General features: G+C 53.2%; 1 protein-coding gene across 1 annotated transcript; it reads right to left on the bottom strand.

Moving 5' to 3' along the window:
- Nucleotides 1–7,434: 7,434 nt before the first annotated feature.
- On the bottom strand, nt 7,435–22,302 carry COL9A2 (collagen type IX alpha 2 chain). The gene is made up of 32 exons (XM_065913103.1): nt 22,231–22,302; nt 20,894–20,968; nt 19,664–19,699; nt 19,517–19,579; nt 18,424–18,477; nt 18,265–18,300; nt 18,148–18,171; nt 17,765–17,818; nt 17,462–17,515; nt 17,294–17,341; nt 17,010–17,066; nt 16,874–16,927; nt 16,482–16,535; nt 16,051–16,104; nt 15,894–15,947; nt 15,720–15,773; nt 14,107–14,160; nt 13,658–13,711; nt 13,373–13,426; nt 12,369–12,413; nt 11,932–11,985; nt 11,289–11,342; nt 10,972–11,025; nt 10,815–10,886; nt 10,537–10,572; nt 10,297–10,341; nt 10,175–10,207; nt 9,817–9,963; nt 9,542–9,596; nt 9,040–9,228; nt 8,236–8,313; nt 7,435–7,793 (listed from the first exon to the last, which is right to left on the bottom strand). Exons 1-32 carry the CDS (start codon nt 22,300–22,302, stop codon nt 7,594–7,596), a joined length of 2,067 nt encoding a protein of 688 aa, XP_065769175.1. The 3' UTR covers nt 7,435–7,593.
- Nucleotides 22,303–26,634: the final 4,332 nt, after the last annotated feature.

Below are 26,634 nucleotides of genomic sequence, written 5' to 3'. Positions count from 1 at the left end.
GATTGATGTACTTTGTCTTTGATTTGACAAAATCTGTGTCATTTGTTACCTAGGATGTATGTGTATTACCCTAGGGGAGCTGAGCGCCACTAGTGAAGAGCAGGTGAAGGAACTGCCGCAGTGCTTCATGGTGGCAGGACCATGGCTGTACCTCACCCAGAGCCCTCTTCACTGCCTTCCTCCTGAGCCACTCCAGAGCATCACCAATTCTTGCTGATGTCTCCTCAGACGCGTCGTTCAGAACCATTCCTTATCCATTCCCATAACCTCTCATTGTCTTGGTCTGTTTGGTCTACTCCAGCTGCCTCTTCGGTCTTCCTTTCATGTGGCAGCAGTAACTAGCTTTTTAATATGTGATTGTTTTGACCTGGTCCCCTACAGTTTATGGGAGGCCTAGGGATGGCCAGACGATACTACTGGTAGTTCCTGAGGTATTGGCCAATCAAGGGAGGGAGAAAGGCCAGCCATGGAGGGAAGGAGGTTACACTCTATACCCTAATACTTGGTGGACAGAATGAAGTAGATCAAGGCCTCCGATAAAATGGCATGACCTCAGCGGAGTTGATTTCTGAATCTAAGGCAGAGTCCTTGTTGTGTGTATATACTGCCTTTGTCTGACTTGGTCCTCTGCTAAAGTCTGAGAGCTACTAGTAAATGATACCTCTGTTTAGGATAGGAGCTGGGATCAAGTTAGTGATTTTAATAGCAATGCTGGTCCCAGCTTGCCCTCTAACCTGTATATCCTCATGGTCACCCCAATCCTTTGTGTGGTAACTCCACTCCCTGAGGACTGCTTCTTCCACTCGGTCTTTGTCATCCATTTTTTGGTTTCTTTTGTGCATATGTACTTCATGTAGTTTTGATTGTTTTGAGAGTTCTACCATCGTTTGCAGAAAAGTTTTCCCATAGCAGAAAGCTTACCTTGAAGGTCTTAAGTTCTGTCTTAGATGCCATACAAAGAAAAAGTACAGAGAACCCCTTCCTAAAAACTCCTGATTCAGGATCATGATGATGTGAGCAAGTAACTTCTGTGCCAGGCTCTGTACAGTCTGGTGGATGACCTGGAACAATTCACAGTGGGATGGTATAGCCCTATTCAGACGATATGGATAGGAAGACCTCTGCTCTTCTATTATTATCCAGGGTGGTTTCCAGGGAGGAGGGTTTCCCAAACAATTTGAACAGATAGGAAGACACCTCCATGTGTCCTAAAAACCCTGTGAAACCAGGACTGTTCCCACCTGGCGAGGAGGATGAAGCCTGCACCTTCAGGAGAGAGCTCCCCTCTGGCTCTCTGCCTGATGAGTGACAAACAGGGAAGCTTCACTTAGGCTTAAGATCCAGGGCAGGGCTCTAGAATGTAACACACCACTTACTAGGAAGACCTTGGGTAAGAAACTGACTGAGCTTTTATGTCTCTCGTCTGTTATTTAGTCAGCACATGTGGGGCCCCCACGCTGTACCAGGCTCTGCTCTAGGTGCTACGGGATGCATGAGCAGATAAACCATAAGAAGAGCCCCGCCTCGTGGGGTTTACATTCTAGGGTGGAGAAACAGTCAAAATAGAAATTCAATAGTGATACATGTCTTAGAGAAAAAGGAAGGCCTGAGGTGTTTGTGGAGTTGGGAATATGTGAAAGTTGTCATTTTAAACAGGATGGTTGAAAAAAGTGTCACTGAAGGTAGTGTTTGAACAAAGGCCTGGAGGAAGGGAGTGATCGCTTGCTACAGGTGTTTGGAGGAAGAGCATTCCAGGAAGAGTGAACATGAACAGCAAGTGTAAAAGCCTTGATGTGGGAGTGAGCCTGGCGTTTGAGAGACACCACAAGGCCAGAGAGGCTGGGATGAGGTGTTCTAAGAAGATATGGCAGGAGATAAAGTCGGAGGGGTAGAAATGCAGCAGATTTAGAGGGCCTTGTAGGCCACTGGAGGGACTCGGACTTTGATTAGACTGCAGAGGGGAAGCCATTGGAGGGCTTGCGGTCAGGGAATGACATGATCTAAGTGTTAACAGGATCGCTGGCTACTAGGTTGAGGAGCAAAGGTACAAGCCGGGGACTAGTTGGGAAGCTCTTTCAATACTAACAGCAAAAAGTAAAAATGGATACTAGGGTGATAGTGATGAGAAGTGGTTGGATTCTGGAAATATTTTGAAGGCTGAGCCAACAGGATTTGCTGATGGATCAGTCCGAGGTACAAGAAAGAGTGGAGGAGAGAATGCCTCCAGCATATTTAGCTTAAGTCACAGAGAGAATGGCATTGCCAGTAACTGCGATGGCGAGGAGGGGGATTTTGGAGGGGCAGAGCATCTTAACATTTTCCTTATATTAAAATTGAGATATCTACTAGGCATCTAAGGGGGGATGTTGAGTGGGCAGTCCAATAAATGAATTAAGGGGAGCGAGTCAACCTAGGGAGTTACAGGCGGAATTGAAAGCCACTAAACTCAATGAGACCACAAGTGGAGTGAGAGAAAAAGATGTGTCCCAGCCATGTGGTCCTCTGACTTTCACGTGCCGGGGAGACGAGAGACCCAGCAGAGGAATCTGAGTAGGACAGGTGGTGAGCTAGCAGCCAAAGTTTGTTTTGACTTTTTTCAAACAACTTTTTATTCTCATACAAAGGAGCAACAATGTGGGATGGTAGCTGTCAGGAGACATGGGATTGAGAGAGATTCATTTTTTAACATGACAAATGAGGCTATTACCTGGTTTTTAGGAGCTGTCTTAAGGGTTGAATGAGATCACGTTTGCAGGATGTTTAGCACAACAGATGATAAGAGCTCAATAGCTGATTAATAATGGTGATAATGATATTAATAATTCATCATAATTGCTATGGTGTAAATAAGCACAAAAACAGAAGTGCCTAATGCAGCTGGCAGTTGGGGTGAGGAGAGGATTACTAGAGGACATGATTAAATTTTCAAAGAGAAGGAATCAGGTAGACAAGGGCAAGGGGGTACAAAACTATGAGAACATGGGGCACTTGGGGGACTATGAGATATTAGAGTGGGAAGTGAGGCTGGAGAGGAAGAGGGCCACATGTAAAGGCCTGTGTGCTATAATAAAGCAAATGGATATTATCCTGAATAATACAATCAGGCATTTAGCTGATACGTATTAAATCCCTGCCAAATGCCATACATTGTTATAGGCTCTGAGGGTACATCAGGGAACAGGACAAGATCCCTTGTTTCATGTAGCTTATATTCTTGTTGAGGAGACAAAGAACAGCATTCAAAGAATGAATGAATAAATATTTGCTAAACAAATGAGTGAAAAGGTGGTCAACAGGGTTGGAGATGAATTTGCAAGACAAGGTGAAGGCAGATAGAGTTAAAGATGATGCAGGTTTCACAGTCCTGGGTACTAGGTGGATGGTAGAACTAGATACTAAGATAAGGGACCCTAAGGAGCTGGTTAGGGGCAGGGGTGACCAGTTTTGGATGAGCTGAGTTTGAGGTGCTTAGCAGAGAGGTATTCAAAGGGGCACAGGACACATTTCTCCTCATCCACTATAGTTGATTGTAACCTCATGAACATCATGAGAGTGGTGGCTCCAAAATCACTCCAGATGGTGACTGCAGCCATGAAATTAAAAGACGCTTACTCCTTGGAAGGAAAGTTATGACCAACCTAGACAGCATATTAAAAAGCAGAGACATTACTTTGCTAATAAAAGTCCATCTAGTCAAGGATATGGTTTTTCCAGTAGTCATGTATGGATGTGAGAGTTGGACTATAAAGAAAGCTAAGCGCCGAAGAATTGATGCTTTCGAACTGTGGTGTTGGAGAAGACTCTTGAGGGTCCCTTGGACTGCAAGGAGATCCAACCAGTCCATCCTGAAGGAGATCAGTCCTGGGTGTTCATTGGAAGGACTGATGTTGAAGCTGAAACTCTGATACTTTGGCCACCTGATGTGAAGAGCTGACTCATTGGAAAAGACCCTGATGCTGGGAGGGATTGGGGGCAGGAGGAGAAGGGGGCGACAGAGGATGAGATGATTGGATGGCATCACCAACTCAATGGACATGGGTTTAGGTAGACTCTGGGAGTTGGTGATGGACAGGGAGGCCTGGTGTGCTGCAGTTCATGGGGTCGCAGAGTCGGACACGACTGAGCGACAGAACTGAACTGAACTAACTGAACTAATTCTGCCCCTACCAGAAACAGGGTAGCCTTTCTACTGCTGCTCTACTGCTCTTGCCAGTGCTTACCCGACGAAGTCTTTGTCAGCTTCTAAGCCCACCCAATGCCATCATACTGAGACCTACTCTTGGTGGTGGAGGGAATAACCTGGATGCTCTCGGCCAGGGGTCCTCCACCCACAGAAGTACAGCAGGCAGTGAGCAGTGAGCGAGCAAGCAAAGCTTCATTTGTATTTACAGCTGCTGCTCATCACTCGGGCTTCCCTGGTGTCTCAGTTGGTAAAGAATCCGCCTGCACTGCAGGAGACCTGAGATCCATCCCTGGGTTGGGAAGATCCCTTGAAGGAGGGCATGGCAACCCACTCCAGTATTCTTGCCTGGAGAATCCCTGTGGACAGAGGAGCCTGGCGGGCTACAGTCCATGGGGTCACAAAGAATCGGACACGACTGAGAGACTCAACGCAAGCTCATCACTCACATTACTGCCTGAGCTCCGCCTCCTGTCAGATCAGCAATGCTATTATAGTCTCACAGGAGCATGAACCCTTCTGTGAACTGCACATGTGAAGGATCTAGATTGCTCGCTCCTCATGAAAATCATCTCAAAACCACCCCCCCCCCCAATCCCCCCAGTCTGTGGAAAAATTGTCTTCCAAGAAACCAGTCCCTGGTGCCAGAAAGGTTGGTGACTGCTGCTCTGGACCATCTTAAGAAATGCCTCAGCCACACACAAGCTGAGACCAAATCCCTTCCTGGTTTGATGATTGGTGGAGTCCTCTCTGAGCATCCTGAACATAATTACGCGTTCACTTAATCACTATTTTATTGAGTACGTGATATGTGCCAGGCACTGTTTTAGTCTTTGAAACTCTTATTTTTCTCTTTACACATGATTTTTTTCATATGTATAGAGTATGTATGCATATATGTATCTTTGGTGAAACATTTGAATTCTACTCTCAGCAAATTTCCATTATATAGTCTTATCAACTATATAGTCACGTATGTTTTACATAAGCTCCCTACCAGGCACTGTTCTACGTGGTGGGGAATGGAGTGGCCAATGAGACCAGAGTTTCTGCCCGTATATGTTATATGTTGACTAGGGGTAAGTGCTAAGGAAAAATAGTAAAACCCAAGATGAGTATCAACACTGGGGTAGGGATGAGAAGGTCACTTTTGAGTAAAGACCTGACCTGAGATCGTGGACTATATTTTGGAAAAGAGCTTTCCAGTTTCAGAGCATAAATAGCAAGCAAGTGGCACAGCATGTTTGAGGAGCAGCGCAGGGGCTCGAGTGGCTGGAAGGAAACGAACCAGGGTCCAAGCATGGACATGAGATCAGAGAGTCTTATAGATCACAGTAAGGATGTGGGTTTTTCCTGAGTGAACCACCCTCCAGGAAGTATCAGAAAGGCTCCCTGCCACTAGTCCCTGGGAGTCAGCCCCCTTTTGGCTCCTTCAAATGCCTCTGAGTCATAAGGAATGAAGTGTAACCCTGCTTAAGACCTGTGAATCATGTAATTCAAATCCTCCAGTGGACCTACTCAGAAAGTCACAGAGAGGGACAAGAAGGGAGGCCAGGAAACCTCAAGGACTAAGTAGACTGGCTCTTTAAGTCCAAAGTCTCAGGCACCAGGAGAAGTAAAGAGCCATGGCTTTGGAAAGGAGAACACTTCCCCATCAGATACTATAGACCTGGGAGCCAGCTCCGGGCCAGTCTTCACTGCCTCCTGCAGCCCTCATCCGCTTCCCCAGCACTGAACGCTTGATTCTCTCTGCATTCCAAGCATTCCCCCAGCAGCCTACGGCAGCACCGGGGCCTTCTGTGGGGTCTGGGATGCCATGATTCAGGATTTGCAAAAGCACTGGGGGTAAAGCCACCTCTGTGGGCCCTAGGGCTACCTAGGAGTAGCCCTCTGTCCCTGGAGGAGTAATGGAGCTGAGAAGTCACCCACGGTGTGTGTGTGTATGCGGGCAGGGAAGGCTGTTTAGGGGAGTCCCGGCCTCTGCTGGCCAGGGGAAGAGGAGGTTGCTTCAGTACAAATGGGGACATACAGCCAAGTTTAGGGTGAGATGTAGGAGGGCCCAGATTTCCTCAGATGCTGGGACCTCAGGCTGGAGTTCTTATGTCTCCTGGAGGGAGCCAGCAGAACTCTTCATTTGGGGAATAAATGCCCAGATCAATAATGGAGCCAAGGGGTTGGTCACTCGATGAATTTCAACAGCTCCCACTGTCACATGGGCCAGAGGCACCTGCCACACCCTTTCCTGTTCCTGCTGCTTGGAGCAGCCTTGCTGGCCTACATGGCTAATGAGGCTGGGAGCCCCCAGACGGACACATCCGAGCCAGTCTCCCCTGGATGTCCCCTCAGTGAAAGTGGCGTGACTGAATGTCACTTCTGCTCTCATCATCCAGGTTCAGGTCTGTTTGTCTCACGGACCTGGTAACCCCTGGAAGGCAAGAGCCAGGTCCTCCCATCTTTGGCTGCCAGCTCCTGCCCCAAGGCCAGCACATGCTGAGTGCCAAAACTCACAGAGGACCTCCTGTGGGCCGGGCTCTGGCAAGACACTGGGTACTCTCTACAGGATAAATGAGGCGAGCTGGGTCCTTGCCCAGCTATACAAAGGTTGGGAAGGGATCTGCCCACACCTTGACAGCAGGTCACCGTCCTGACTCTACCTGCAGGTTTATCCCATAGGCGTTCCTAAAATAGGCCAGGCCACCCTCACAGTTCAGGATGTGCCCAGAGGAAAGTACCCCACCTTTCACCCTCCCCCTTCTAGAACCCCTGACCATCCTGCTCAGGTCGTGGGGGCCCACCCCTAACCCATGAGAAATTAAGCTCAGCACTCACATATTGGCTTGTACCCAAGTTGAGGGTTTTTATTTACAGAAAGGCCTGGGTGGATCTAGGGTTTGATGGGAAAGGGTGATGCCAGGAAGGGAAGGGAGATGGGTGTTTAAATACTCAGATGGGAGGAAGGCAGGTAGGAAGTAGAGGATTGGCTTAAGGATGGCCCCCTCTGGGCAGTCAGCCAGTAAGCCTGGGGGTGAAAATGGGATCAGGAACTAGCAAAGGCCTCAGTCCACTTGCCCCAAGGACAAGATGGCCAGTGGAGGATGATGCAGATTAAGGACACGTTTGTTTTGATGACATCCGAGTGGTGCTCCAGGAACAAAGGCCACCCCATCCTCTCTGGACCATGGACTCTCCAGTGCCATGTGCCCTCTTGCCCTCACCTTTTCATCTGATGCCCTCCCTTCCCTTCCCTTCCCCCATGTTTTAGAATTTCCTTTTCCTCAGGACTCCTGGATCCCAGATGGAAGGTCCTGGAAAAGCTAGTTTCCTGGACTGAGGCATGGGGTGCATGTCCACCCAGAGGGGCCCGAGTCCTTTCCCCCCCAGGATGCCCACTGGGCTCTGTCTTGGCTTGATGCTCATGGCCCTTTGATGGATCCAGGCTCCGTGAGGCGTGCAGAGGCGTAGGCTGAGGCTCCAAGGCAGGCTGCAGGCTCACAGAAGCCTGGCAGCCCCATGGGGCCTGGCAGGCCAGGTCGACCTGCCTCTCCTGGGGCCCCTGGAGCCCCTCGATCTCCGTCTTTGCCGTTGATTGCCTGACCAGGCCGGCCAGGCAGTCCTGTGGAAGGAAAGAGATCAAGACATCAAGGCCTCCTTCTATCTCAGCCTTCGAATTCCTCAGTCTCTCAGGGAAACTGAAGTCAAGGACACCAGAGAAAGAAGGGACTCTGCCCCAGACACAGGTTCTAAGAGAGTCATGTCTCATGGTCCATTACTCCCAGTGAGTCAGGGGAATAAATGCCCCTTCCCTTCCCTCCGTGAAGCAGATTTTTGTGTAACCCAGGAAGTCCTCGGAATCCCAGCTGTCCAGTTCCCAGCCAGACCTGACCCAGAGGCTCCTGGCTGCTCCAAAGGGATGCAAAAATTAGATGCCTGGGACTGAGTTGGCCTCATGTTGTGAGAGCACGAGGGAGGCCTCCATGGAAGAGACCGAGTTGTCTCAGGTCATTAATCCCAGGACTGAGGGACAGGACTGCTACTGGGCAGGGCCAAGGTCTTACCTGGGATCCCGGGGGGCCCAGGCATCCCGGGGTGCCCGCGGCCAACTTCTCCCTGATCGCCCTTCTCTCCACGTTTTCCTGCAGAGAAAGAACCGAGCCTTAGTTTTTAAGAATAAGAAATTTTTTTCTTCCTGACTTGATATTTAATTTCTATTTCATACACAATTATTTCTATTTTGTGCTAGTTTATAATAGGAGACAGTTGGAAATGACTGCAGAACTGATTAAGTAAAGGCAAGTCCAAAGGATGGAAGACTATAAAGCTGATAAAGTTCATTACAGGAAAGTGTCTGGTAATGTCAATAGCCGGCATTTACCAACTCCATGTAAATTACCTCTAAATGTAATCCTCCTGGCAATTATGAGATTGTTACTATAAATAACTCCATTTCACAGATGATAAATCTAAGACCCAGGAATATTAATGGGTATCTTGTCCAAGAGCCACAATGAGAAAGTGGCACAGTCTGGACTCAACACCTGCTCTGACTCAAGCTTGCCTTCTTTACTGTTTTATTCATCTGCCTCCCCACTTCTAGAGACATGGAGGGATGTTTATGGAGTACCACTAAGTCAATTTAAAACAGAAACAACATTCCCCCCACCCCCCAAAAAAACCCAGGCTATAAATTAGTACATTTGTTTCTATCAATTTGCTACTGAAAAAGCAAGCCCAGGAGTTATATGGGAGAGCCTCATCCTAGGAAGGGGAATGATGCAAGATAAAACAGGAGGCTGAGCCATTAGCTGGTATAACTGAGCACAGTGGTCCCATCTCCCCGACCACCACAGAACAGCACTCACCCTTGGGCCCGGTGTTGCCAATCTGACCCACGGCTCCCACGATGCCAGGAATGCCCCGAGGGCCAGGGTGCCCATGGGGTCCCTGCTTGCCTGGGTACCCAGGAGGCCCAGGGGGTCCTGGGGGACCCATCATCCCAGTCGCACCCAGGGCCTCCCGCTTGGCACTCACAGCCATTTCTGCCAGTTGCTCTGGAGGGAGGGAGGAGACAGAGGAGTCTAAGATGGGTGTGGCTCAGTAAAACCAGCAAGGCAGAGCATCCTGGCCTCTGGCCACTAGGTGTGCAGACAGAACAACAGGGGGTCAACCTCCCCCTTCCTCAGGCTGTTCTGCAGACATCAAAGGTCTTGAGCGGGTGAGGACATAGGTAAGATCCCCAGCCCCTTGGAGGCAGAGCTGGAATGGCCACCCACGACTCGTGACTCTCCCACAAGGCCACATGGAGAGTCTTCTGAAGGGTGGCGATGCCCTGGAGGTGAGAAGGAGGAGTTGGTGCCCCCTCACCTTGCAGCATCTTCAGAACCACGTCCTCGATGTGCTGGTCACTGGCATCTCGGCCCTGAAAGCAGAGGAGGTCTTTCAGGAAGAAAGACCTGCCTGCCAGGTCTGACTGCTCTGATGCTATGACCCCTTCCTTTTCCCATTTTCTCACCCGAGGTATTTTCAGCATCTGACTGAAACCCCTCCAGCACCCACACCCATGGAGCTCCCAGCCTTTGAGAGGATAAGCAGCAACCAATCCAAAGAGACGACTCCTCCTCCCCTGGAGGCCAACTCACCGCCACGCCCTGCCTCCCGGGCTGTCCGGGCAAGCCTCGGTCTCCAACCAGTCCTCGAGGGCCCGGGGGCCCCGGGTAGCCCTGCACCCCCGGGGCGCCCGCATCTCCACTGGGGCCGGGGTAGCCAGGTTCTCCGCGGACTCCTTGCTGCGGGGCGGGGTGGGTTCCCAGTGGGAATCAGGGGACGCAAGCGCAGGGGTGGGGGTTGGGGGGTTATGCAGGAGTAGGGGAAGGATGGGGTGGGGTGCAGGGAAGCCAGGGCAGTCGCGGTCCTAGTCCCCAGCGGCGCTGAGGCAACAAGTTGGGGGCGGGGGGCGGCAGGAGCCGGGGAAGGTGGCGTCACAGCTGCAGGACTCACCTGTCCCTTGGGTCCTGGTTCGCCCGACTCGCCCTGTAGGCACAAGAAGGTGCTGTCCCGAGGCGGTGGGGTACCCGGGCCCGCCCGCTGCTCCCCTCCTCCACCCTGCGCAGCCCGCTCACCTTCTCGCCTTTTTCTCCTGGGAGGCCAGCCACCCCCGGGTCGCCCTGCAGATTGAGACACAGTCAGATCGCGGTGGCCCCGCATGACATGGGAACAGAGGCTGCACTGGCCTGTGACACCCGCGCCCCCCCACCCCGATGCGAAGCGAGAGGTGATGCCTTGATGGCGTGGGGCGGGCGCGGGGCGGGGGGTGCGGGTAGAGGAGGCTGGTGCCGGGAAGGCAGGTTGCTGGCACTCACCACTCCACCGCGGGGCCCGGTCTTCCCTGGGGAGCCCTGTTGAAATTGGGGAGTCCAGAGCCTGGTGAGCTCCGATCCAGGGCAGGCTGGGCCCACAGGCTCCCCCAACCCCGACTCCCAGCCACAGCGCCCTCCCAGGCTCCACCTCGTCCCCCAGGGTCCCTGGGGATCCACACGGGGTCCTTTTTCCAGGTGGATTTGAGGCTCTGGAGCTCCAGTGACCCCTCCCTCAAATTTGAAGGCCTCTTTCCCTGGTATTTTTCAGTCCCAGTTAGTACCTTGTCTCCCTTGATGCCTGGCAAGCCTTGGGCCCCTGGAATTCCGGGGGGACCCTGTTCCCCTTTGGGGCCCTGAGGAGAAAAGAAACCAGAGGAATAAGTCAGACAAGGTGCCCAGACATACTCCCAGAGCCCATCTCAGCTGCCCTGTACTTACCTGCCGGCCTTGAGGGCCTGGCTGCCCCACTGGCCCCCTCTCACCATGGTCACCCTGAAATGGAAAGTGAAGGTCACACTCCAGCCACCAGCCAGGGCAGCATCTCCCTGCCAGATCCCAGACCCTGCATGGTCAGAGTGCCCTCTGTTCCTGCTATCACCACCATGGAGGTCCTTGGCTCCACTTCACAGACCAGCAAACTGAGGCCCTGTCTGGGGAGGCCTCACAATGGAGCCTTGAGAGAACCCAGATCCTGGGTCCAGCAGTGCCAGCTGCTACAGAGGCCCCAGGGAGGGACCACTGTGCCAGACACTTACCTTCTGCCCCATGATGCCCTGGGGGCCGATTTCTCCTCGAGGCCCTGGCTCTCCCTGGGGGACAGAGAAATCCGGAGGTGAGCAGTAGCCTGGAGGGTCCCTCCTTTCTACACCTGACCAACCCCTACCCACACCTGGGGCTCAGCTAATTTGCTTCATCAGGGAAGACTTCCTTCACCTTCTTTCTTTGGGTCCCGTCCTTTTCTTTCATAAGACCCAATACATTTGGGGTCTTTATTTAATTCAATGTCTCTCTCATGAATCTGTAAGCTCTATGTAAATAGGAGACTGTCTATCTCAGTGTCTAGTGGGTTGCAGATATTTGGTGAATGTTTATGCAATGAGTGAATGATTCTGTCTGCTGGATTGTCAGCCCCAGTCATCTGGAGAGGTCATACCCCAGGACAGAAGCAGCCCCATCCTCTCTGCACTGTACATAGGGAAATGGGGGCAGGGAGAGGTGAGAGCTTTCCTGGGTCAGCGGCAGAGCCCTGAGTGGCCCCGAGGGCACTCCGCGGCTAGGGCTCCACCCCACAGTCTCACTCTGCCCCGTACGCTGAAAGCAGAGTCCTCAGGCCTGGAGAGAGAGATGGGGAGGAAGGAAAGCAAGAAGAGCCCTTGAGTCAGAGGAGGGGGAACTTACCTCCTTCCCGGGGGGACCAGAGACTCCAGGGAATCCCTGCCTGCCCGGCTCACCCTGCAGGAAAAGAGTTCTAAGGTCAGTCTGTGTAGCCTGGTTAGGCCCTTGCTTGGCCTCGGAGAAGCCAGGTGAACGCTAAACAGACTCTGGAACCAAATGAGTTGAGAAGCAGAGCGGGTTCTTAGGCCCTCTGGACTCCACTGATTTGCAGCCATGCCATCCTGTTCTCTAGCCAGGATGAGAGGTGGAAGGGAGGCGACCGGAGGGAGGTGGTTAGGCCCAATGAACCTGTGTTCACTGGGTCATTGGCCCAATGACCCAATCTCTGAGCCTGAGAAGGCCTGGACCTTGCAGTCTTTAAGCCATGCCCCTGGTCCCCGCCCTCAGGCTCCTTGCTCAGATGAAGCCAACTCTCTGTCCCTAGCCTGGGGTCACCTTACCTTGTCTCCAGGGCCTCCTTTTGTCCCAGGCATACCAGGCACTCCCTGTAGAAGGAAGCTGATGTCAGTTTCTCCCCTGGCAGTGGGGAGCCCCGAGCATCTGCTACTTTGCCTCCCAGATTCCTCCCTCGCCTTCTGGGAGCTGAAGAGCAGAAGGCCCAGCCATGAACTTGATGGTGCCCAGCCCTGAATCCCTGGTGAGACAGGACATAGAGACAGAAGGACCTGCTTTCCAAGGCCTGTGGTCCATGGGGAGAAGCGGAGCACACGCAAGTACACACAGGAACACAGTCTGCACCTGGATATGTTAGCAGTCCTCAACTTAAGTATCCCTGGCAGGGAAGGATGGGGGTTCCCAGAAGGTGGGGGACGGAGGTGGGCCTGGACTGTGAGAAGACTCAGAGATGGGAAGGGCATCCCAATAAGGGGGACCAGTAAAGGCCTGAAGGTATGGCGGTAGAAAGGCTGAGGCGCTGTTGAGAAGGGAGAGGGTGAAGAGGGGCAGTGGCTGACGAGTCAGATTACGGTGGTCCTTGGATGCTGCCATAAGCTGTGAGGATGAGGAGTGTAGCTATCCTGGTCATACTGTTCCCCTGCCACTTTCTGTACCTCAGTGACTCTGCCAAATGACTGGACAGAAGGACATTTTCCTGGAGGCGGTGGTGTGGGGGGGCGGGGTTTGGGGAACAGGGAGGGTGGAGCACCATGGAAGGTATTTAGCAGGGAAATGGTCAGATTCCACTTAGCCAACATGGAGGGGTGGTATAATCTAAGAGAAGGCTGGGGCAGCTGTCCAAATGATGAGGCCTAAGCCAGGCCAGAGTTGGTGAGAAGGCCTGAGCTGAGCAGGGACAAGGTCCAGAGCACGAGTCCTGGGTATGTGACTTCCACCTCATCAGCCACTCACACCACTTTGGGGAGGTGGGCCGCAGAGTGCCTGGCCTCTCGGTGGAGGAGAAGCGACGTGCCCTGTGGCGGCCCCCACGGCTCCACCCTGTACTCACCGCTAGGCCCTGGTGGCCTGGGTTTCCCGGCCGCCCCGCCTGTCCTGCACTGCCCTGCAAGAGATGGAAGCGGAGGCACAAATGAGAGCTCCAGCCGGGGGTCCATGGCCCCCACCCGAGTGCAGGCAGGGAAACAGAGGCCCCGAAGCAAGAAGGAACGTGTTGGTGACACACCTGAGGATCCCAGGCTCCAAGGCCTCCAGGCTCAGTGCAATGGGACTCAGAGCCTCAGCTGGGAGGACCCCTGACCCTCACCCCCACCCCAGGGGCCGTCCCCTCTCCTACCTTCACTCCAGGCATGCCTGGGGTCCCGTCCTTGCCGTCAATGCCTGGGGGTCCCTGCTCAGCAGGAAAATTGAAGGGAGATTCACAATGAGGAGATGCCTGGGGTCAGGGCCCCCACCCACGTCCTTCTGTGGGGGGCAGTGTGCAGGTGGGAAGTGGGCCTGGTCATCTTGGGAAGCCCCAGCAGCTAACTGGGGGAGGGGAATGGAAGTAGGAAGGGATTTCTTGGGATGGATGACAGTCCTTCCCTTGTGTGGGTGATGAGTGTCCCAAGACCCCTCCTACATCACCACTCTATTTACAGGTGAAAAAAACTGAGGCACAGAAAGAGGGCATTTCCCGAGGTGACAGAGCCAGCCCACTGGCAACAGAGTGCAGTCTGGAACCCCAGGCTCCTCCTCCGCTGGGGGCTTGGAGAACCCCCTGGACCCTGCCCTCTGCCCACTTACAGTTACTCCCTTTGGGCCTGTTATTCCCTGGGGTCCTCGAACTCCTTGGCTCCCCTGCAAAGTAGACAGAGAGCAGACCACCCTCAGCAGGCTGAATCCCAGTCTGGCTATTCGGAGAACTGCTGAGGACAGTGACCTCCGAGTCCCAGGGTCCCCGTGGCACAGGCCATGCTGGGCAGGGGCTGGTGGAGAGGGTTCTAGTTGTGTGACTTTGCCCTGGACCCTGCGGGAGGGAGTAGAGTTGGGCGCCAAGCAAGCTGGGCGGGAGCAGCGGCAGGACAGGGGAGGAGCCAGTGTGACCCACCAAGGCCCTGAGCAAAACTGATGTGAAGAAACCCAGCAAGCAATGACAATGTGTGGACTTGGTTTGGGTCTTGATTTGAACAAGAACCCTGAAAAGACATTGTTGAAATCATTAGGAAAAATGGAGCACAAGCTGATGATTAGATTATGTTCAGGGATAACTGGATAATTTTGCTGGTGTCATAGTGATATTGTGGCTATGTGAGGAACCTTATTTTTAAGAGATACATTGAGAAGTGAAATGGGTAACATGACATAATGTTAAGAATTTGCTTGAAAATATCAGAGCAAAGCAATGAAGGAAAGAAGGGGAGAAGGAGATGGATGAAGTGAGTGTGGCAAAAGATTAATTTGGGGAGAGAGGGACATAAGGGCTCACTATATTATTCTCCCTACTTTTGAATATGTTTAAAAACTTGCATTTTTAAACATATTCAAAAGTTTTTAAACATATTCAAAAGTACGGAGAATAATATAGTGAGCCCTTACGTGTTCATTGGAAGGACTGATGCTGAAGCTGAAACTCCAATACTTTGGCCACCTCATGTGAAGAGCTGACTCATTGGAAAAGACCCTGATGCTGGGAGGGATTGGGGGCAGGAGGAGAAGGGGACAACAGAGGATGAGATGGCTGGATGGCATCACCGACTCGATGGGCATGAGTTTGAGTAAACTCTGGGAGTTGGTGATGGACAGGGAGGCCTGGCGTGCTGCGATTCATGGGGTTGCAAAGAGTAAGACACAACTGAGAGACTGAACTGAACTGAACTGAAAAACTTGCATAACAAAAAAAAAACTAACAATAACAACAAAACCCCTAACTTTACTTTCTGCTCAATTTTTCTGTAAACTCAAAATTGCTCAGAAGAAATACTCTTATTAATTTAATTTAATTTTTTAATTTTTTTTTCTCTTATTAATTTTAAAAAGGAGAGAGTTAAGAGAACTGGGATCTGGGCCAAATCCCATTAGCCCCATGACTGATTTGCTGGAATTTCATTGTCTGGCCTGGTGACCGTGGGACTGGTCCTACCGCTTCTCCCTAAGCCTGAATTTGACCAGCAGTAGGCGGGGCCTGGAGGAAGGAGCTGCTGGAGCTAGCTGGGCTACGGGAACAGATGTTCCGCCTTCACATCAGCCACCCACACGCAGAGACACACAGAATAACATATGGGCATGGGTGTCTACATGTGCACACACTCAGACACACGTGTACACCTCAGTATATACACATGAGCCTTGGGTGGAGCTGAGTCTACCCAGTTCTCCCCCCAGGGCCCTGACTGCAATAGGGATGACTGAGGACTCACCACATCACCCTTCTCTCCAGCTCGGCCTGGTGGTCCCCGTGGACCTTCCTCACCCTGGCAAGAAGGACAGACAGAAATCCAAGTTACATGGGCTTGGGGAAGTCACACCTTTTGCAGCTCCAGAAGCTGTGTCCAGGGGAGGAAGGTGGGGGCAGGGAATAGGAGCAGACTCACAGGTGACCCAGCAGCGCCGATGGAGCCCACCATGCCTTTGTAACCCTGAGGGCCCTGGGGAGAGCAGAGATTGTGGGTCAGTCCTGGTTGGACCCCAGAGGCCAGAGAGCTGGTCCCGGCAGCTCTTTCTTGCAGGACACCCCCCAGACCCACTCACCGTCTCTCCTTTGGGTCCCGCCATGCCTGGGTAGCCCCTGATGCCCTGGGGACCCTGTCAAGACAGAAGAATGACAGTGATGGCAACTAGAAGGCCCACGTCATGACACCTTCCCTGAACCTCAGTCCAGCCTTCTTGATGTCTTCCTGAGGCAGGCACAGAGTCCCTGTTACAGATGGTCAGTGAGGCTCAGAGATGCCAGGGACTCGCCAGGGTCACTCAAAGGAACAGTGGCAGAACCAGGCCCTCAGCTGAGCCTTTTGGCTGACCGCAGCCTTGGTTCCAGTCCCCCAGTGTCTCACAGCCAGCCTCATCCAGAGCCTCACCAGCTGGACACAGGTATCTCTTCCACCAGTTAGAGGCCAGAGCAAGGGAATAACTCCACTGAGGTCTCCTAGGGGGATGGGAGGAGCAGGGAAAGTGTTCCTTACCGGTGGTCCAGGGATGCCTTGCTCTCCAGAGACACCTACATCTCCCTTGGGACCCTAAGGGCCAGGAAAGAGAGATCAGATAGAGGGGCAGATCGACAGACAAATATTCAGACAACCAAAGGCAACATCCTCTTCTCGGCAAGAGCAGACAGGAAGGCGTCCTGGAAAGCACAGGGTCCCAGGGATGACAGATAGGGAAATGGGGGCACAGCAAGGGAAGGAGCTTGCCCAGGGACACACTGACTTAGAGCCTAGGCCTCCTGCCTCCCAGCTCAAGGCCTCATTCCCGGAGCCCCACAGGGGAGGGGAAGGGAAGGGAGAAGGATGCGGGGAGGCTCCAGTAGGGTCCGCTTCACACACACCCTCCCACGGCCCTCTGCCCTCGCACTCACCGGCTTCCCCTGGCGGCCGGAATCTCCCAGAAGCCCGCGTCTGCCTGGATGCCCCTGCGGGGAAGGAGAGAGCTTAGAGTACCTCCCGTCCCCCGCTCCCCTGCTCCCCCCTCCAAGACTTGGGCCAGAAGCTCACCTTCACGCCCTGCAGCCCTGGGGGCCCTTTCACGCCCGCTGGACAGTTGGTTGGACACTGGAAGAGAAATTCCGCAGGGTTCTGTGTCACTGGCCTGCCCCAGGCCAACAGGGCAGTGCTTCCTAAGACCGCTCCTCCGCCCGCACCAGGCCGCCCCTCTCCGCTGCAGCCCCTCCGGTCTCCCAGGGACCCTACCTTCCGAGGGCACCTGTCTCCCTGCCCGCCCCTCTCAAGATGACCCGCCCCTTCCCCGGACTAGCCCCGCCCCAGGCCCCGCCTCTCACCAGGAAATCCGCGCTGCCTTCCAGGCCCTGAATGGTTCCAGGGCGGCCCTGAGAAAAGATGTATGGAGATGGCACCTGACTCGACCCGTCCCCACCCCAGGCTCGTGCCGAAGACCCTTGTCCTTCCCCAGCCACACCCTGCCATGTGGGAGGTCTGAGGACACTTACCGGTTTCCCAGGGGGTCCCGGGGGCCCTGATGGTCCTTCTGGTCCAGGATCCCCCTGGAAGCAAGAGAGGCCCAAATCATACCCTTGTCCATCCTGCCCTCCAGGTCCCCTCCTGAGATCTGGGGAGATCAAAGCCTGATCCGCAGAGGGTGGTGTGTGCTCAGCAGGAGGGGTTTCTGCCCACACCTGGAGGAGATTCCTGGTGGCCAGAAGCAGGCCCAGGAACTCCTGGAGAGGTGCTCAGCTTGCGCTTGAAGACAGAGGGCAGGAGACAGAGTGAGCAGAGGGGTGGCTGGGGCTTACCTTGGGGCCTGTGAGTCCAATCTCACCCGGGAGGCCGACAGGTCCAGGTGGTCCCTAGGGGCAGAGACATCAGTGGCTAGGATGCCTCAGAGGGTTAGCCCAGCCCTGCCACAAAGACAGGAACAGCGGCCCAGAGCCCCTTTCCCCACTTTCACCTTGCAACCAGCCCCAGAGAAGCTGACAAGTTAGGACAAATTAGGGCTTCAAGGACCAGAGAATCTCAGAGCCAGTGGATAGGCCCAGGGTTCTCTGACAAGTTTGCCCATTTCTGACACCATCACAGTATGCTGGCCCCTCCCCACGCTGGCCAGTCCCCTGGAAGCCCTTCTCTACCCTCCTCCTCTGAGAGTCCCAGGGACCCTGCCACATCCCTGAGGACTTACAGGAGGTCCAGCAAAGCCAGGGCCCTGAAACAGAAGGAAAGATTAAGTTCATGGCTCCTTTTACAAGTCCCCCTACCTACAAAAGGGTCCCTTAAAGCCATTATAGGTTATACTCACTGGCAGGCCGGGGGGCCCTGGGAGCCCAGGCTGGCCCTGCAAAAGCAATGGGAGAGGCTCAGAGGCTAGGGTCTCCTGCATTTCTGCTCCTCTCTGCCACAGCCCCTCCAGACTCTGGTACCTAGATTGCCCATGCTGAACCTCTAGCAGGCCACTTACCTTGACTCCAGGGATCCCCGCGGGACCGGGCTCACCCTTGGCTCCAGTTAGACCCTGGGGAAGAAAGAGAAGATACATCTGTGAGAGGCAAACCTGCTCCCTGACCCATGGGGCAGGGTGGGTCCAGAGGTCTCTCCTGGTTGGGCCCAGGCTGCTTTTCACCACACTCCGGGAGGGCCTATGGGCATCAACACCTCACTTTCCTTTCTTCCAGTTCCCACACTAGCCCTTGATGATTATCCTCTTTTGAAAGATGAGAAACCAAGGCCCAATGATTTGTCAGCCCAGACCTCACATCCCCAGTCTAGAAGTCTAGAAAACCTAGATAAATATGGGTCTGGATTAGCCATTTTCTTACTGTCTGCCCTTGACAACTTTTTCTGAGCCTTGGTTTTCTCATCTGCAATATGGATTAATAATCAATGCTTGCTTCTCTGGGTGGTTATGAAAATCGATGTGTAAGGCAATATGCTTTGTAATCTTTGCAGGGTGTGGATGAGTTGGAGTGACCCTGTGGCTACTCACAGCCCTAATGGGCACTTCTTGAGCCAGCAGGTCATTCAGGGGGGGCCACTTTTTTCTCCCATCTTTTAGTGATTGACTCAAGTATCTCCCCAACCAGATGACTTCCCAATGACCCTGTCCAGGAGCCAGTGACCTTGGAGCCTGTGTCCAGGAGCCTGTGACCTTGAGCCCATGAACCCCTGGAACTGCATGCTCTCAGCCAAATGATGTTCTTCTCCTGAGTAGTGCCTGGGGCTGTAAGGGGGTGGGGTGGGGAAGGGAAAAGGGGAGGAAAGGAGAGGATGCAAAAGGACAGTTCCGCCCAGGGAATTAAGTGTCATACTTGGAGGCCAGGAATGTGAGGTTAAATTCTGACTGCTGCTGAGCCCTCCGGAGCCCCATCTGCCCTTGATTCAGTGTTCTTGGCGTGGGTGTGAGGTCACAAGTCACATGAAGGTAAGGGGAGCTCACAGCTGTAGAGTCTCCATCCTGCTCTGCACAGCAGATCAGGGAAGATGCCAGAACTAGGTTTTGGAAGTCAGGGGCTGGAGCCTTAGCCTACTCTACCTGACGCTCAGTAGGTACTCACATCAATCCCGGGCTTCCCGTCTGGTCCATCTGTCCCCGCTTTGCCAGGCTCTCCCTTAGGTCCCTTGAAAACAGAGGTGAAGCAAATATTAGCCACAGGCAGGAGAGACCTGGAAGCATCAAAGGTCAACGGGGAAGAAGCACTCACCGGAGGGCCAGCTTTCCCAGGGGGCCCTTTGTCACCCTGCAAGATATAAGTTGTTGAGAAAGCTTACCATGGCTTGTGCTACTCCAAATGGGCACACACAAGCCCTGGTTGACCTGCCCACATGCTCCTCTCCTCTTCTGTCCTGGGTCCTCTCAAACCTCGTGCTTTTTAGGAAAATAGCTCCCTTTCCTTCAAGAAAACCATAGATGGATCGAGACCAACCCCATGCAGGCTGGAGAGGGTGATATCAACATACAAGTGAGTTCTAGACATGCCAGCATTGGGATGGTGCCAGTCATGAGATCTGTGAATGGGTTGCCTTGGAGAGCTGTGCCTCTTGGATTTAAGCAAGTGTGGGAAGAAACTTTGGGGCTTTTAGGAAAACACGAAGAGGAGGTAAGCGAAGGGGGAAGTGGTGGATTGGGGTCAGGAGAATGAGATGGGGCAGGGGCAGGGACCAAGGGGGCAGCTTCAATCTGTCTCCAAGGCAGGAAGGACCTCCTTCCCCTGTGACAAAGGATCCTCGGTGGAGAACAGACGTGGCCTGTGGAATCACATTCAGCCCCACAGAGGCCTCCAGGCATTTCAGGGCCTGTGGCAGCCAGAGAACCTGGCAGGGGCCCAGCGCCCCTGTTTGGAGGGTGGGGGCACCAAATTGAATAGAAAGCTGTGGAGATGGGTAAATATGGGGCTGACCTCCTGGGGGAGCATCCAGAATGAGGTATTTAACTCTCACCACGGTGGGGAGAGTAGGGAACCAGCCCAGCTGCTTCTAAATCGGGAAGAAAAATGTAAAGGGAAGAGACTGGAGTCTGGCCCCGGCCGGACAGTGGTCTGGCCAAGCCTCCCAAGCTACCCTGAAGAAGCATCCAGACGTGCCCGGAGGAGTTAAGGCGTCTCCCACCCCAGAAAAGGGAGGAGGGGGCGGGGGATGAGGAATCTCTGTGAGCTGTGGCAGGTAGACAGAACAGCAGCTCCTTGTCAACCGGCAGCTATAACGGGCGCTGCCGCTCCAAGCTGGTTTGAGGTTTTTGTAGAACAAACGGGCTCCTTGTGGGGCGGGCCGGCGCTGCCTACTGGCAACAGGGGGCACTGCAGCTCCAGGCACCGACCTCACCGCCGCCACCCCCTGCCTCCTCTCCCAGAGCTCACAAAGTCCCCCTTTGTCCGCAGCCTCTCGCCCCCCGCGCCCCACCCCCCACAACCCCGGTCCCGGGTTAGAGAGCTCACGTCGATTCCGTCGGATCCAGGCACTCCCGGTGGCCCTGGGGGACCCGGAGGCCCCGGCTCTCCGGGCAGACCTCTCTGAAAACACAAAGAGGGCAGCCCTCAGACATTGCAGGGAACTGGGCATCCAGAGGCGCGCCTCCCCCCCGGGGAGCCGTGAACTCCCCTTCACTGAGAACACACTGGGGCCCTTTACATATATAATCTTATTGATTGGCTCAGAACTGTGAGCCGAAACTAACGAGCCCCAGTTTGCAGGTGAGGAAACAAGCTCCGTAAGATTCAGGGGTCCATGATCACAGGAGGTAAACTGTGGAGCTACAATTCCGTCCTAGGTTTGCCCAGCTCCTTCCACTGTACCGCGCTGCCGCTGCGCGGTCGTGGGTGGAGAATAGTAGATGTTGAGGACTCAAATAACGGATGGTTAAGGAAGATGGTACCTAGAGATGCTTGATCCTCGATGAGTGGTTGCTTGGATTATTTTTAGACGGACGACAGATATTGAAGACGGATAGGTACCCCCTACTTCTTCCCCTGGTGCGGATAAAGCCCGACGGGAAAGTTGGGGAGGCGCAGAGAGATGGGGCCGTTAGGGGGCGAGGTGTCTAGGGAGGGCAAGCCTGTTCTCTTCTACTCAGAGCACCCTTCTCCCAGCACCCCTCCTCCGTCCTCGGTTGGATGGCGCTCTTAGGCGACCCATCCTAGACCCAGGCAGGGGTCCGGCGTTTGCCAGGTGCCCGCGCTCCCACCCCCACCTCCAGGCCGAGAAGTGCCAGGTTGGCGCCCCACGGGCGAGCTGCGAACCTCCCAAGGCCCCAGACGGCGCCCCGGCCCTGCCCCTCCGCGCCCGCATCCCATGGGGCCCCCTGCCTCCAGCGGCCCTCGGAAGTGAGACGCGGGCGCGCGAGCCCGACGGAGACCGCCAGCCGAGCGGGAGCGGCGTCTGGCTGGAGCCGGCGCCCCCTGGGAGGCGGCGGGGGCGGAGGATCCGGAGCCCCGTGAATGGGCACCATTGTCTCCCCCGCCACCTGGGCTCTCCAGGCTGCCAGGACCCGGCGCCAGCTCCTGCCCCACGCCGCCGGGCCCGGGCAAGGCCGAGCATCTCCGGACAGGGTCCCTCCGGCTCCCCGGCTCGTCCGCCTTTTTCACGGTGCCGAGATCCAACCTCTTACCCCCGTTTGTGCCCCTACTGAAGGGACGTGAGCGGCTGCCCCTCAGGCTAGGGGGTGTCAATAGAGGGTGGGGGTCAGGCCGAACACTCCCCCAGACCCCTGGATCCGGAACCCCGGGCCCAGACCCCGCACTCCGGAGCCCGGCTCGGGAGTGGCCGCAGGACTTACGATCTGCGCCAGGGCGAGCCCCAGCACCTGCAGGAGAACCAGGAGGTTGCGGAGGGCGGCCGCGGGGGCCATGGCGGGTGTCGGGCTCGAGGTGGACTCAGGCGGGCACCGACGGCTGAAGCTCCCGGCGCGACGGCTCCGGCTGCTCTCGGACCCCGCGGGCCGGGCCTCCTGAATATGCGGCGGGGCGGGGCGGGGGGCCCGCGGGGTCTGTCACCTGAGAGGACCCGGGGATGGAGGCTGGCGTTCCCGGCCCAGCTCCGCCCCGCTCTGTCCAACCGCCAGCGCCCACCCTCCATCCTCTCCCTGGGCTTCCCGGAGGCCTCGGCCGGGTGATCCGAAGAGTGGCCAGGATGCGGGACCGGGACCACAGTTCCGTTCCTCCATGAAGAGGAAGAGGGCCGTCCGCGTTGCCTGTCCAGCCTGATCCCAGTTTTCTGTCCGGGAGCGCGTTTTCCCGACCCGCAGCCTGCCTTCCATCACCTGCGCCTGTCCTCAGCCACTTCAGCCTGCGAGCCCGGGCCTGGGTGCCCTGCTCCAGGGCCAGGGCCGAGGACACCGCAGGTTCTGCCGACCTTGTAGCAGGCTTTGCCCAGCTCTCCATCCACCTCGTTTCTCTCCAGGTACGATCAATCAGGCCTCGTCCCTATTAAAACATACCGCAGAGGATGAGATGTTTGGATGGCATCATCCATTTAATGGCCGTGAGTCTGGGCAAACTCTAGGAGATAGTGAAGGACAGGGAAGCCTGGTGTGCTGTAGTCCATGGGGTCAGCAAAGAGCTGGACAAGACTGAGCAACTGAACAACAACTAAGGCTCTTCCTGGACCAGCCATGCTATGAATACTCCTTCACCCTCTCCCCCTGGCTTCACTGCTAATACTAGCCAAGCTGTCTGCACCCCATTTCTAAACTTCCTCATCTCCCTCTCATCTCTTTGCTTCCACCCTAGCTGGGAGACCAGTGAGGCTCTTTAGTCCTCCAGTCATGAAGCTGTTGGCATCTGGGTCTGCCTTGGCCATTCTATCCTTGAAGTTTTCACTGCCCAGGTGTCCACCATTCAACCTTCCTCCTCCTCCTTCGGCTTACTCATCTTTCTTAAAGAAAAAATTTTTTTTTTGTTTGGCTGCTCTGGGTCTTGGTTGTAGTACTCTGGATCTTTGATCTTTGCTGGAGTGTGTGGAATCTTTAGTTGAATCGTATGGAATCTAGCTCCCTGACCAGGTGTTGAACCAAGGTCCCCTGAATTGGGAGGGCTGAGTCTTAGCCACTGGATCACCAGGCAAATCCCAAGCCCTTCTTTTTCTATTGCTTTTTTTTCTCTGCAGCTCCCTTAAGCACCAGGGTCTGTAGGACTGACCGTTCCCCTACCTCCAGGTGATCTCCTCCATGTTCACAGAAACAACCCACACCTTATTTACCAGAGTTTCCAAAACCTACTTGTCAAGTGTAGCCTCTCTCCAGCCTCCTGCCTTCTCTTTCATTCACGTAAGCAATGTTGGTTTAATGCTTTGGTATCTGACTCTGTCACTAAGTATGACCACGGGCCCTAAAACTGTGTGAAGTCTTTGCTGCTGCTGTTGTTTAGTCACCAAGTTGTGTCTGACTCTTTCCCAGCTCCATAGACTGTAGCCTGCCAGGCTCCTCAGTTCATGGGATTCTCTAGGCAAGAATACTGGAGTGGGTTGCCATTTCCTTCTCCAGGGGATCTTTCTGACCCAGGGATCACACTTGTGTCTCCTGCATTGGCAGGCAGATTCTTTACCATTGAGCCACTTGGTAAGTCTCAGATTGCTCTTCTGTAAAAGGGGACAGTAGTAGTTCCTATCTTATGGGGTTTTGTGAAGATTGAATGAGATGATGCATGTGAAGTATTTAACCTAACAAGCAGCACATAGTAGGTGCTTGCTACATTTCTGCTTTCATTATGATTTATTGAGGACTCTTTGTATCAGTCCTGTTGTGTGAGGAAGACGATCACAAGCAGGTCAGCTAAAATAGTGAAGGAGAATACTCTCTGGAACCTGGGAAAGTTCGACTCCATTGGGCATGTTCGCAAAGGGCCCTGGATTTTGAAAAGTGTACCTGAGTTTGGGAGAAAGGGTTTGAGAGAACTGAATTGCTCTGCTTGACAGAGTGATGGGGAATTTGGAGTTTGTAGGAAGAAAAGATGAGAGGAGGAGATAGAGAGCTGATAGGCACTGCCTGGGTGCATGGAGTTATATGTAAAGGATGTCTAAGTAACAATATGTCCAAAGTTGTTGGTTTCATGTTCATTTCTTCCTCTCTTTGTGGGCTGACCACACAAAAGCCTCTGGGGAGTAAGTACTGTTTTTTTCCTGTGTGTGGAAATGATGGAGCTTCATCTTTGAACAGCACACATGAGTGTATTCATTGTCTATTGCAGCATCTATTGCATCTAAAAACTGAGTGGCTTAAAACAACCACTGCTTAGCGTGGAAATTCAAGAATGGCTCTGTTGCTTGGTTTTTGACTTGAGGTCTGACTTGAGGTTGCAGTCAGATGGTGGCTGGAGTTGGGGTCACTAGAAGGCTTTTTCACTCATGTGTCTGGTATCTGTACTGGGAATCCTTCAATAGCTAGGGCTGGAATAAGTGGAATTTCTTGGGTGGCTGTCTCCTTGATCCTTTGGTGGGCTTGCCACAGGGTCTCTCCCACGTGGCAGCTTCAGTGTATCTGAACTTCTTTTTTTTCCCCCCATTTATTTTTATTAGTTGAAGGCTAATTACTTTACAATATTGTAGTGGTTTTTGCCATACATTGACATGAATCAGCCATGGATTTACATGTGTGTATCTGAACTTCTTACATAGCAGCTCAGAGAAAGTGGGATGATACCAGACTGTAGCAGAATTGCCACCCAGGAGCTAGTTTTGGAAGTCACACAGCTTCAACTTCACTGCATTTTTTTGGTCCAGGCAATTACAAAGATTTGCCCAGTTTCATGGGGAGAGAACAGGGACTCCCACCTCTTGACGGAGTGTCACTGACACATTTCAAGAGTATGGGGGCCCAAGCAAGATCTTAGCCTTTGGGTGAGTACTCCAGGGTATGCACGCCACCAGCTTTCATGTCTCAAGAGAGAGCCGCAGCCTCCCCAGGAGACCCTCCAAGACCAACAGGAAGAAGCAGAGACGCGAGGAATGCACATACATAAAAGGCCACGTGAAGACACAGTGAAGAGGCAACCACTGCAACATGAGAAGGGAGAGGTCTCAAGAGAAACCAGTCCTGCCAGCGCCCTGACCTTGAATTACCAACCTCCAGAACTGTGAGAAAATGAACTTCTGTTGTTTAAGCAAAAAAAAAAAAAAAAGCATGGAAGATAGAACATATATTGGTTCAAGTATTTTTGGAAAATACAATCAACCACACTTGGGCTTATAAAATGAACCAATTCAGTGGAAGCTTAAGCTCCAAGCAGGAGCTGATCAGGAGAAATCTTAGACACAAGTCATGAACCAGATGTTCCAGCTAATCTCATATAGCTATTAAGGAGCAGGGAATAAATGGAGAGTCATATATTGACATTCCTGGATAGGAAGACTAACGTTGCAAAGAGGTCAGCTTAGTCTATGAATTCCATGCCATCCCAATCAAAATTGGAATGCGGTTTATAAAAAATAATTTTATTTATTTCTTTTTGGCTGTGCGGGCTTTTCTCTAGTTGTAGCGAGCTGCAGCTACTCTTCGTTGTGGTGCAGGGGCTTCTCATTGCTATGGCTTCTCCAGCATGCAGGCCTCAGTAACTGCAGCACATGGCCTCAGGAGTTGTGATTTCCAGGCTTAGTTGCTCTGTGGCATGTGGCATCTTCCCAGACCAGGGTTCAAATCCGTGTCTCCTGCCTTGGCAGGTGGATTCTTTACCACGGAGTCACCAGGGAAACCCTGGAATGTAGTCTTTATGAAATTTGACAAACTGATTCTAAAGAGATTCTAGGAGAGAAGTGGGAATGAAAATAGCCAAAAAAAGTTTTAAAGTAAGTGAGAAACATCTTTACCACCAGAGATCAAAACATACTCTATAGCAAGTAGAGTTTTATCAGTCCAAGGATAGAAGAAAGAGAGAGAACACATATTCACACTCATCACACACATTTAATATCTGATAAAGGCCTATATATTTAGTTTATGATAAATGTTAAATTTAAGGTCATTGAGGAAAGGGTAGATTAGTCAAAAATTTTTGAAGCAATTGGATATATAGTCAGAAAAAAAGTCAGTTTTATAGTAAGGAATACTTTTCTGAGCAATAGACAAAACCGTGAAAAGATGTTTAAATTTGACTTCTTAACACTTTTTAAATTGAAACATGTAAACTATCATATGTGAAACGAATCGCCAGTCCAGGTTTGATGCATGATACAGGGTGCTTGGGGCTGG

Source organism: Muntiacus reevesi, chromosome 1, assembly GCF_963930625.1.
Source record: "Muntiacus reevesi chromosome 1, mMunRee1.1, whole genome shotgun sequence".
NCBI classification, from domain to species: Eukaryota; Metazoa; Chordata; class Mammalia; order Artiodactyla; family Cervidae; genus Muntiacus; species Muntiacus reevesi.
Note: the sequence above shows the minus strand (reverse complement) of the source record. Positions and strands in the feature narration are given on the sequence as shown.

Bases quoted from the DNA above. Each gene is read 5' to 3' on its own strand.
- COL9A2 (XM_065913103.1), bottom strand. From the start codon at position 22,302: ATGGCCCCCGCGGCCGCCCTCCGCAACCTCCTGGTTCTCCTGCAGGTG. The intron at 16,105-16,481 runs GTAAGGAACACT...CTGTCTTGACAG, and splicing joins AAGGCATCCCTGGACCACCG to GGTCCCCAGGGCATCAGGGG. The intron at 10,342-10,536 runs GTGAGTGCCAGC...CTCAATCTGCAG, and splicing joins CCGGGCCCCGCGGTGGAGTG to GGCGACCCGGGGGTGGCTGG.